The following is an 11,662-nucleotide window of genomic DNA, read 5'->3' on the forward strand; positions in this document are numbered from 1 at the left end:
CATGACGTGCTTTGACATTTCCTGCACCCTCTGATTGCACTTTTTCTCCCCATTTCAGGGCCATTTACTTTCAGGCATTGGAGAGGGAAGGGAGGAAAATTAAGACAGCGCAAAAAATATGCATTATTGCACGTCACCACTAGGAAGAAATTGGTTAAATTTTGCCCCCTAGCGGCCCAAATCTGGCTGTGGCCCCTTCTGCACAATGGAGCTGAACAAGGCAAAGCAGGGACAAGGCTGAGAGCAGATTCCAGGTGAGGGATGAGACGGCAATGCCTAGAAATGAGACAACGTGGGAGAGATAAAACATGTTTAAAGAGAACTGTGGGTGAGGAAATTTGCTTTTCCCACTGGGGCAGGTTGTGCTGGGAGCTGCGCGCAGGAACACCCAAGGGCGGTTCGATGGCAGGCAGCTTCACCCTGTGCCACTGCCAACCACCAGCATTGCTTTCTCCTCACGGGAGGGCAGCATGGCCACAGCAGTGGCACAAAACCGGCATGCTGAGACCAGCCACAACTTCCTCTCTCAGTGTTGAAGAGGCAAAAACCCCTCGGGGTTGCATGGGTGCTGGAGGCAATGGGTGAACCACCACAGATTGTGGTCATGAAGATTTTTGGGGGACCTGTAGACACCTGTGAGGTGAGATCAGCTTCCTAAAACCCATCAGACTTTGCTCCCTCCCTTCCCGCCCTCCCTTCCCCCCAAAAATGGTGCAAAATGAAAATAGTTTAATTTCTTGGTGGGAAAGCAAAGCTCCAGTGCCTGGTTGTGGTTGTAGGAGAAACATAAAGTGAGTTGATCCCTGCTTTCCAGAGAAGGCAGCAAGGGACCATTTTTTGAAGATTATTTGCTTTCCTCCCCAAATAAATTAAGACTTTAAAGGCAGAATTATACAAATTATCTGGGCTGATCACTTACATTTTTTTTAAATAATTTTTTATTTTTATTTTTTTGTATATTCAGGAGAAAATGCAGTCTCACCTGCTATCCCTAAGGAAGGTGTTGGCAGAGTTTCTAGACTGGAGAGTGAAGGCAGTTTCTAGACTGGAGAGTGAGCAAAGAGAAGCATCATCGGGACTACCTGGTACAGGGGGCCCCTTGGTGTTTTGACAGTCCAAATGGGTATTTATTTTTCCCCAAAACCCTCTGGAAGAAACATGCAGGATCATCCATGAGGTATCCTTGTGCCCTGCAAAGCCTCAAACCTGGTTGGAGTGGTTGGTGCAGCTCCTGGGCAGGTTTGACCACCTCCATGTGCAGATGCTTATTATCAACACTTTTAATCACTGCATTTTCATGGCATTGCTCATTTTCATCCCAGACTGCTTCCTAAAGGGACATTTGTTAATATAGAATTAACCCTCCCCCATGCTTTCCAGGGCCTGACATGGTTTTGGACAGAATATAAACAGGAATGGCAACAGGGGAGGGGAAAGAAGGAAAAGCATGGGGTGAAGTGCTTAATTATGCTGCAGTCACTAATTAGCCACATCCTCAGCTCTGCCCCAGTGTCACAGCCCCCCTGGCTCCAGCCAGAGTGCTTTTGTTCTTTAGCTTGAAAGGGAAAGTTCAAGTCTGGGGTTACACAGGGGTTTTCTGTCTCATCCAGGAGACGAGCAAGGCTGAGCGGCTCCGCATCGAGGCCAAGTTCGAGTGGCTGTGCCACTGGAACAGAAGCATGTGGTCCTGGGGTGGCTGGTGGAGCTGAATGACTCCTTCACAGCTGCCCAGGCCAAAAAATCATCGCAGGTGGCTGAGGGGATCACACAGCTCCATGGGCTCATGGGGCAGCTGGAAGCCAAGCGCTTGTCCCAGGTGAGAGCCCTCCTTACCCAAAAGCCCTTCCAAAGTGCTGCCTATGAGAACTTGAACCATCCTCCCCCTTTTTTCTCCCTTTTTATTTTTAGGATGTTGGGAGCATAGTAAGCAGGTATGTAGAAACTGGTCACTTCCCCCCCTTGTCACCCCACCTGTGGAGAGGCATTCAAATATCCCTCGCACAGCATCCCTCTCTGTCATTTATCTTCCCAGCTGTAGTGAAATAAGGCTTCACTTCCCCTCTGGGCTCCCCATGGAGCTTGAGAAGAGCCTGAGCTCCTGCTGCTGCCAGCGGAATGAACTGCGAGAGGACCTGGAGGAGTTCAGAGGTATCTGGGGAGAGTTCTGGTATTTTAGGAGAATTTGGAGGCATTTTGGGAGGAACACAGAGGTATTTGGGATAATTCAGTTATTTTTGTCATAACTCAGAGATACTGGGGGGGAACTCAGAATTATTTTGGAAGGAATTTAGTGGTAGTTTGGGATAATTCAGTTATCTGGGGAGAAGCCAGAACGAAGAGGAGGTTGTCCAAGGGAAGGCAGCAGCAGGCTCAGCACCCACTCACCGCTCATGTCCTTCCCTCCTCCCAGGCATGGGTGCCTGCATGAGTCTCCCTGCAGTGAAGGCAACCCTCGAGCCTGGCATGGCTCCTCTCCCACAGCTCTTGGCAGACAGAAAAAGCATGTGGTGGGATGAGGAGGAGAAGCAGGATGAGGCTGGAGAGGCCCAGTGAGGCCAGGAGCCAGCTGGCAGCTGACAGGGGGTCTCCACCGGGAGATGCAGGACACAGACACAGTAGCTGGACTCTGCAAGGTGCTGCCACAGCCCAGAGCCTGGGGTGCTGCCCGTGTTCCCCAGGACACAAATGGCTTTCTGTCGAGCTTCCCTCCCAGCTCAGATCTTGTCACAGGACAAGACCTGTTCTGCCCCAAATTTACTGCCAGCAGTTACTCTGCTGCTTTAACTAGTGAGTGGTCTTGCGCTGCTGCTCAACATGAACGTCATGAAGGAAAAAAATAGGAAAAAAACCTCCAGATTTTTTTTGCGTGTGCATAGGATAGATATTACGGCTTCTGCAGGCTAGGGAGAGAGCAGCAGGCTAGTGAGAGGCAACGGGATACATAGGTCCGAGTCCTTGGGTGCCGAGTGGCGGACCTATCTCGGTGCTTAAGTGCTCGGAGGACTTGACTGCGAACACCATGCCCTGCTCCTCCCGTCGCTGGAAGCCGCTTTCCCGGCTTTGGCTGTCGCCGCTCCGCTCCGGCGCGGTGCCGCGGGGAGTCACCGCTTGTCGCGCAGGGGGTGTTGTGGGACGGGGAGGATCGATCCCGGCCGCGCCTCGCCCGCCCCACGGTGCGGCTTTTAGATGCGGGGCGATGGCCACCCCCTGCTGGGGCTCTTCAATTCTGTTTATTTTATTCTGTTCTATACATTCTATTCACACTTCGCCCTCCTCTCTGCGCAGCCCTTCCGGCGACACCTGATCGCCGTCCCGCGATGCAGGTCTTTCAGCGACACGACGCGACAAGTCACTCCCTGGCGCGGCTTTCAGAGACTCGCGGGAGCAGCCACACCTCAGCGCAGCCCCGCCACCACCGGCTGCCAGCCTGCTCCAGGGTGGCTTTCCTGCGGCAGCGGTGGGCTGGGCTTCCATCCACCAAGAAAAAAACAAACCCAGCTACAACGCTACAAATTGCCCCAGGAAGTGAAGTGGTTGGAGTGCACGTGGGCACCGAGGCGCTGCGGCTCCAAGAGCTGTTTTATTACCCCTTCCCCGCACCCGCCAAGAAACCTTAAGTAAGGTAGAAACAGCGGTTTGCTTTTATGTGCATGCAAAGAGATAGCAAAAATGTACAAAAATAACAGTTCCTGGGGAAAATATTTATATCTAGCACAGCCCTGGCTTCTCCTCCTGCTGCAGAAGCCTTGTGTAGGCTGAGATTCCTCTTAATAAAAGGAGAGTAAGTGCCTGAAATAAGAATTAATTAAGCATGAAGTTGGTCTGCCGTTAACGAATTTTTCAGGCGTTTCCTAGAAAAAAATACTTAAAAAAAAAAAAAAAGGATTTTAGGGGGTCTTTCCCTTCCTTTCTGCCCCGAGATATCAAACTTTGGATTTATTTGGTCTCAGTTCCTCACGTTTTGTCCTGTCCCGTTCTGTCGTGCTCTGCCCCATTGCACCTCAAAGTGTGTTTTATCAGCCTTATTCATAACTATTATAATTCCTGATTAGTATTTTTGAAATTATTTTTACGTGGGTTTTGTTATTTTTATAATTCTATACTAAAATTTGAAATTACAGTTAAACATATATGTAATTATATTTTTATATATTATATAAAATATATTGAAACATAGTTAACATTTTTATGATAGTTAAAATATATAAAAATTATATTTATATATTATATGCTAGATTATATATATTTAACATACTTTTATTATTCTATAGATAAAAGTATGTTGCTGAGAACACAGCTGCGCTGGGCAGGGCACGTCTCCAGGATGAAGGACCACCGCCTCCCTAAGATCCTGCTCTATGGTGAACTTGCCACCGGCTGCCGCAAGAAAGGAGCCCCGAAGAAAAGATACAAGGACTCCCTGAAACAACATCTCAGCCTTGGCCATATTGATCACCATAACTGGTCTACTCTGGCCTCAAATCGGGAGGCCTGGAGACACACCATCTGTCTCCTTTGAGAACACACGCAGGATCACTCTCGAGGAGAAAAGGCAATGCAGAAAGAACCGTGTCTTGCAGAATACACCGTCTAAGGAGTCTTTCTGCTGTGCCTTTTGCAATCGGACATGTCTGTCTCGTATTGGCCTCATAAGCCACCAACGTGCCTGTAACAAATGTGGATAGAGCCTTCCCGAATCTTCATTCGTGAAGCCCAGCCATGATGATGATTATTCTATAGAAAGGAAACTTTCAGCTCCAAGACCCTCCTTTGGTTCAGTTTCCGATTAATTTTATTGCAAAACTTCATTAACATTACTCCCTCCTGGAATTTCTGCTCTAACACCATCTCCCCCCACAGATCCTGAATATAGTAGTTCTTTTCTTCCCCCCCCTTTGTTTCTTATTTTTGCCATCCAATTTGGGTGCTGACGGACAAGGCTGGGTTTTTATTTCACCCTAACATCGCCCCCGCCCCTCGTTCCCCAGCTGATATCCACATGAGCTCCATGGACCTCTGCTCACTTGCCACATTCCTATTTTAATCCCTGTTTCCTACAGCCACCCTCTGGCCGCATTTTGCTTCCCCCGCTGCAGCCGGAGTGGCAAAAATTCGCCTTGTAAATAACTCATCCCTTCTAACGCCCTCCCACTCCGCCCCCGCTGTCGCCGCCTGTGTTCGCTTCTGTCCTCTCAAATCCTTGCTGGCCTTGTCCCTGGAGGCGGTTTCATCACTGGGGCAGTGGGAAAATCGGGTCAGCCCTACGTCGCTTTCGCCTGGCAGGTCCCGGATGCCAACACCAGGGTCCCGCCCCGTCGCCACTTCCAGGAAAACCCTGGCCAGGCCCCTTTTTGTGCGCACTTCTCCGAGTGCCCTTTAAAAACAACCATGGCTGCGGGAAGTGCCATAAGATACCTCCAGGAGGAAACCACCTGCGCTGTCTGCCTGGACTTCTTCCACGACCCTGTCATGATCCTCAGCTGCGGCCACAATTTTTGCCGCCGCTGTCTCGATTGTTGCTCGGTGGATGCCGCCGGCGGTGGTTCCTGTCCGCAGTGCCGGGTCCCTTTCCCGCACGGCGGCTTCCGTCCCAACCGGCAGCTGGCCAACGTGGTGGCTGCCATCCAGGAGCTGGACACGCCGGCGGCGCAGGAGCTTTGCCGGAGGCACCAACAACCCCTCACTCTTTTTAGTCACCGGGATGGAATCCTCGTCTGCGCTGCCTGCGCTGAGCGTCGCGCTGAGCCCGCTGTGCCCCTCGAAGAGGCCGCTCGCTGGTACAGGGTGAGCGAACCTCCGTCTCAGACACTCTCTCCCTGCCTGAGAGATGCTAAACTCCCAGTTTCCCTTAAAACCCTTCCCCCAGAATATGTATTTTGAGATGGGGCAAAGCCTTTCTCCATCTTTCCGGGAGAAAAATACTATGAGCATCCAAAAGTCAAAACTGAGCTGCAATGCTGCAATTTGCTGAGGGTTAAGTATGAAACAGGGCAGGAGTGTGGCAGTTTTGGGACCAAAACTAAATATTGGTGAATTCAAGCTGCTGCTGTCAGCCAGTGCCTTTGCTATGGAGGATTCCTGTTCTGCTTCTGGGTGTGGAGGAGAAATGGGGGTCCCCAAGGGGGGTTCGGACTTGGCTGGGTGTGCAAGGAGGGGGGAAAGGGGGAATGGGAACTGAAGGGTGGTGGCAACTTTTTTACAGGAGAACTTGGAAAGGTAGGATTTCCCAGCCTGGCTGGAAGGACTATAATGCCCATTTATCAGTATATATTTACATACCTTTACAGATGAGGTGAGACTATGCATAGAGCATTCCTATAAAATTAGTTATAACATGGATATGCAGGAACATATCTGCTTCAGTGCAGCTGGAGAGGAGGATGAGGAATGGGCCACCTGCTTTGGCCATATTGCAGGTGCTTTCAGGGTCCCAGCCCCGCCTTATCCCCCTCCTCCAGGAGCCCAAACCCCTTTTTCCCGGTTGCAGAAGCAGTTTGAAGGTTCCCTAAAAAACCTGCAAGAGGAGTACGAGCGATGTGCCAGTCTCAGCGAGGCAGCAAAGGAGACAAGACAGGAGATGCTGGTGAGTGCTGCTGCAGTTAAGGTGCACTGTGGGGGCCAAAGTGCTTAATTCCCCACTCCAGCAGCATCCTTCTTCTCCTTCATCCCCTAGACTCAAGTCAGTGCTGAGAAGCAGAAGCTGCTGGTGATGCTGGAAGAGCTCCGGCGGGTTTTGAGTGAACAGGAATCACGTTTCCTTGCCCGGTTCCGTCGCCTGTGCTGGAGGCTGGAGGAACAGCAACGTGGTGAAGCTGCCAAGATAACCTGGATCCGGCAACACCGTGCTGAGCTCCAGGCCAAGTGCCAGCAACCGGATGTTGATCTGCTACGGGTGAGCCAAAACTGTCCCCACAAATCCCTCTGTTCGCCCCCACCCCTTGGCTTTTATTCCCAGGAAAACAGCCCTAAGCATCTCTCTCCCTTCCTCTCCAGGATGCCCAGACCACCCTGAGCAGGTACCGGGGCCAAAAAGCATCACCAGGAACACCAGTTTTGGGCCAAAATCCTCCACTTTTGGGATCTCCTCCTCACCCTGCGTTCTTTTCCTCTGAGATTTTTGCTTTTGAGCTGGAGGGGGTTGGTGGTTAATCCAGAACTTGGTGAAGATGAGGGAAATCTGCCATCACATCTTGCAGGAGCTGGACCCTTGCCCAGGGAAATAAAGATGTCCCTGTGGTTTTTCAGTGGTGGGGAAAGGAAATTTTGGGATTTCTTGGCATTAAACACCCCAATTTTCCCCCCTTGAGGTGCACAGAGAGGAAGGTGCAGCCGTTGCTGCCGTCGATGCCAGAGCTGGAAGCAGAGCTTGAGGATGTTACCCGGAAAACCAACATGCTGGCAGAGGCAGTGACACAGTTTAAAGGTGCTTATAGAGGAAAAATTGACAAAAAAGGGGATTTATGAAGTAGAAATGGGAACCTAGGGTGGGACTGGGAGGAAAGAGAACCCCAGGGTTGCCAAATTTGTCTGGACAGTGAAAGCATCACTTTAAATCCTCCTTTAATTAAAAGAAAATCAGGGATTTATTCTCTTTATAGCAGCCTTAAGGCATAGCAGACTGCTGGTGGGAGATGCAGAGGGCTGTTGGTGGTTAATTGGCACCTAAATTAGGACATTAGTTATGTGTGGAGGCAGGTGATGCCCCAAATGAAGGGGGTTGTGTCTCCCAGCTCTGGTGGTCTTGCCTTCTCCTTGCTGCAGGGAATGGGTGGATGTGGGGCAGCCCCAGAGCCAGATCCAGAGGTAAAAATCTCTGGGATCATCTTCTATTTCCAGACATCTTGGGCTGTTCACTGGAGGAAGACTCAGGGGGATACCAGAGAGGTGAGTCAGGCTTCAAGGCTGATGCTCAGATTCAGCATCCAGAACTGGGGCTCAGCTGCAGAACCTGGAGCTGATGCTCTGGTGTGATTTTTGAAGCTGATAACCCTGATGCATATAGCCCCACTAACACCTCTCTCCCGTCCAGCAACTGTGACCCTGGATCCAGCCACAGCTCACCCCCAAATCCTGGTGTCAGCAGATGGCCGGACTGCAGGCCGCCGGGAATCACCCCCAGCTCCTCTTCCCTCAGGAAAGGAGCGTTTTGAGTCTCTCCGCTGTGTTTTGGGTCGGCAGGGCTTCGTGGGGGGCCGGCACTGCTGGGCTGTGGAGGTTCGTCCTGGTCCCGACTGGGCACTGGGGGTGGCTCGGGAATTCGTGTCTCGTAAGGGCTGCTTTGGTCTCAGCCCTGAACGTGGAGTTTGGGCTGTGGGGCAGTGGTTGGGGCAGCTGCAGGCTCTCACCTGGCCCAGCCCCACATGTCTGCCCCACAGCTACACGCTCCGACGCATCGAGGTGGCTCTGGATTACGCCGGCGGGCGGGTGGCTTTCCGCGATGCTGACAGCCAGACCGAAATCTTTGCCTTTCCCCCGACCACTTTTGCCGGTGAGCGACTTCGGCCACTGCTCTGGCTGGGTGAGGGGCCAGCTCTGCTCACCTTCTGCCCCTGAGTCCCCCCAAAACCGACCATGAACCTCCCAAGCACAGACACTTCCACCACCCCAGCAAACCCTGCACTCAATAAACAGCTCCAACTCCCCCCCCGACCCATTTCATTTTCCTTATAACACCTAATTTAACAACATTAATCACATTTCACTCTCTTGCTCCTCAGTGGGAGAACAGAGATATTTTTATTTCCCACAGCACAGAAAAGCAGGGAGAACATGCCTAAAAATTTTTGGAAAGCTCACTTTGAGGCTTTGCTTCTGGATGCCTCGCAATAAGAATTTGCAAGTGGAAACATTTCTGCTTAGGATTTGCAAAGAATTTAAGGGAAGTGGGCTAAAACCATCTCTTGTGCCTCCTGGGATCACTACGGTTCATGGTTGTGCCACTGCCACAATGTGAGCAGGGAGAGAGGCCACAAACAGGATTTTATCTCCCATTGCACTGCCAACAAGTTGAATAGAAGGGGAAAAAATAAGCAAACTTGTATCTTGAGGCAGCAGAAAGTTGTTACTAGGGTTAAACCATGTGATAGAGACCTGTTATCAGCAAGCACAGGCAGGACTGGGCAGGTCTCTGCCTCTTACAGCCTCTATCGCTCCACCTTCGCTGCCAGACTTGCCTCCCCATCCACAGACATTCTTGACATCAGACTGAGGAAGAGGAGAAACCACAAGGAAAGGCAGTAGGGAAGGCAGCTGCTTTTATCTTCGGGGCCCTAATTTTAAATAACTGCCTTGACAAACCCACAGGTCACCACTAAACCCAAATTGCAGTCCTGGTCAGTTGTATAATTAGTTGTTTCCCTGTTTGGTTCATGGTGAGGTTGGTCCTGGCTGCTGTCTTCCTTAAAAGACAAGGCCCAGCAGTGTGTAAATCAAAGTGCTTCTTTGCAGCATCCTGCTCCAAAAGATGAGCTTCCAACACTCCATTTTATCCAATTTTCATGTGAATAGCTTAATGGATATTTAATTTAAAATTACGTAAAAAATAACGAAACATAAACAACAAAAAAATCTACCCTTCTGCATAGCTCAGCAGGTCCAGAGATGGCTCTCCAGCGTGGGAGGGGGGGAGAGGGTGGTCAGAATCAGTCTCTTTTCACCCAAAGGCAGCTCACCAGCATCCCAACAGCAGTTCCAATGGCAGATCCTTGGGCAGGGAGGGTGCATAGCCCCCACTCCTCGAGCAGAGCCAGCAGATGCACCTTACAGCCCTCCCACAGAGCCGCCACTGCAGCCCCTGAAACCCTCCCCAGTGACAGAGACACCTCGTAGCAGCCCACAGAAAGAGACTTTGGGGAGTAGCTGAAGGTTTTTTTTTCCCACAAAGCTGGAGGCCAGGGTGGGAGGTGGATGTGTTTCAGGAGGTTTGGGGGTTGAGAACGAGCGTTCTTGGGGTTTTTTTTATCCATTGCCTTCTGCTTCTCCCCATGCTGCCCCTCTCCCACTAACACCCTCAGGATTCAGACTGGAGTTGGAACAGTGCACCCAAGGGAAGTGTGGCAGGCACTGAGGAGCAAACCTGAGTGAGACTGCAGGTCCTCCATGAGAGTGGGGACATGAAACCTCCCCTGCTCCTCACTGGGGTCCGTTTTAACTGAAAAAAGGCAGAATTATGGGCATGGGTTTACAACCATTCAGGTTAGTAATTGGCAGGTTTTGGCAGGTGCTTATAAAAACAGGACTCAAAAGGCGCTAAAATGAGCAGCTCGTAATACCTAGAGGACACCAATTTGTGTATATTTTGCCCCAAAATACAGCTCCAATGCAAACCGGGGAGGTGTCAGGGTTTTTATCTTCTGCTTTTGGGGAGGTTTGCTCCATTTTGGGCCTTTTTCCCAAAGGAGCAGCCAATGGTGATTTTCCACCTTGAAGTGGTGCTCACAGGGAAGAAATTCCCAACTTAGGGATGAACTGGTTAAGAAAAGGTGGGCACTGCTGCCTCCAGGAGAAAGTGCTGTTAAACCACCATCCCCTTTGTTTTTGAGAAAACTGTCACTTCCTAAGTGAAAATAAGAAGTGGAGATGGGCAGGAAACAGGTCCAAAAGTATCCCTAAACCCTCCCAGAATTAACCCAGATGCTGCTTGGGGGGAGGGGCATAAATCTGTCCAAGTGTCACCAGTTTGCCCAGTTTCCCCCTCCACTGGCCTTTCCCCCTCTTATTTAATTTATTGTAATAAAATGTCATTATTTTGTTTCATTTTTTCCGTTTCATAACTTCATCTGCTCAGAAAAGAGGTTTTTCTCCCCAAAATGAAGCATAGCATAATGTTTTTCCCCCCCAGGTTCCCTCATTGTCCAAAATCCCCTGCAAAAAGCCACATCTGATAGTTTATTTAAGCTAAAAAGAGTCTTTTTTAACAGCTGAATATAGGGGATGAGACCCTATAGTGCATTATAGGGCTTGGGCAGCATGAATGAAGCTGGTAGCTGGGCTGAGCAAAAGAAATTTGAATTGTGGGGTTTTAGGGTTTTTTGCCTTTTATTCTGTAGAGTAATTTCTCAGACACGCTTTAGACCCGAACTTCCCCCATGGCAGCATGAGATCTGGTGAAGGAGCACACCAAATCTTCCACATGAAAACACACCAAACCCCAGAAAACTGAAAAAAGGAGAAATTGTGATAGACTGAATAAAGAATCTTGTTAAACTTGGCGATTTATTGTGTCCCTCATAACTGGGGATTGATGTCTTAAAGTGTTTTCAAGCCAGGTGAGGTAGAAGGCTGATAAGAAGCACATCCTGTGGAAGTGTGGTAATGCTTTTTATCATGCCAATTTCCTCCTTTCCAATGAAGCACAACTGGCACCACTACACGGTCATGAGAAGCAGGGCCAAACAGCAGTCATGTCATTAGAATGGGCCATAAACCATTGCTGTCCCCCAAATTGACTTGGACAAGTTAGCAGCATGGAAGGGTGACATGGGGAAGGGCGAAGGTTCAGTGGTGGCAGGACCAGGGGAGCATGCGGGGCACACCCCAGGCTGGGTGGTGTGAGAGAAATAGGAGTGTACCCCCAGAATGAAGGCAGGGGAAGGAGTGGGGCCAGGGGATGTCCCCGAGCCAGGTGGAGGGTCTGGGCCTACCCCCCAACCCATGGGATGTG

The 11,662-nt window shown here is 50.4% G+C and overlaps 1 protein-coding gene across 1 annotated transcript; it reads left to right on the forward strand.

Moving 5' to 3' along the window:
- Positions 1-89: 89 nt before the first annotated feature.
- On the forward strand, positions 90-8,642 carry LOC127471480 (RING finger protein 39-like). Its single transcript, XM_051788415.1, has 13 exons — positions 90-254; positions 360-640; positions 965-1,816; positions 1,909-1,931; positions 2,005-2,148; positions 3,286-3,622; positions 4,272-5,784; positions 6,488-6,583; positions 6,674-6,892; positions 6,994-7,016; positions 7,308-7,423; positions 7,837-7,884; positions 8,030-8,642. Exons 7-13 carry the CDS (start codon positions 5,389-5,391, stop codon positions 8,551-8,553), a joined length of 1,422 nt encoding a protein of 473 aa, XP_051644375.1. The 5' UTR covers positions 90-254; positions 360-640; positions 965-1,816; positions 1,909-1,931; positions 2,005-2,148; positions 3,286-3,622; positions 4,272-5,388; the 3' UTR covers positions 8,554-8,642.
- The last annotated feature ends 3,020 nt before the right edge of the window (positions 8,643-11,662 follow it).

This window comes from Manacus candei, unplaced genomic scaffold (genome assembly GCF_025592945.1).
Source record: "Manacus candei isolate 608988 ecotype Guabito, Panama unplaced genomic scaffold, ASM2559294v1 h1tg000024l, whole genome shotgun sequence".
In the NCBI taxonomy this organism is placed as follows: domain Eukaryota; kingdom Metazoa; phylum Chordata; class Aves; order Passeriformes; family Pipridae; genus Manacus; species Manacus candei.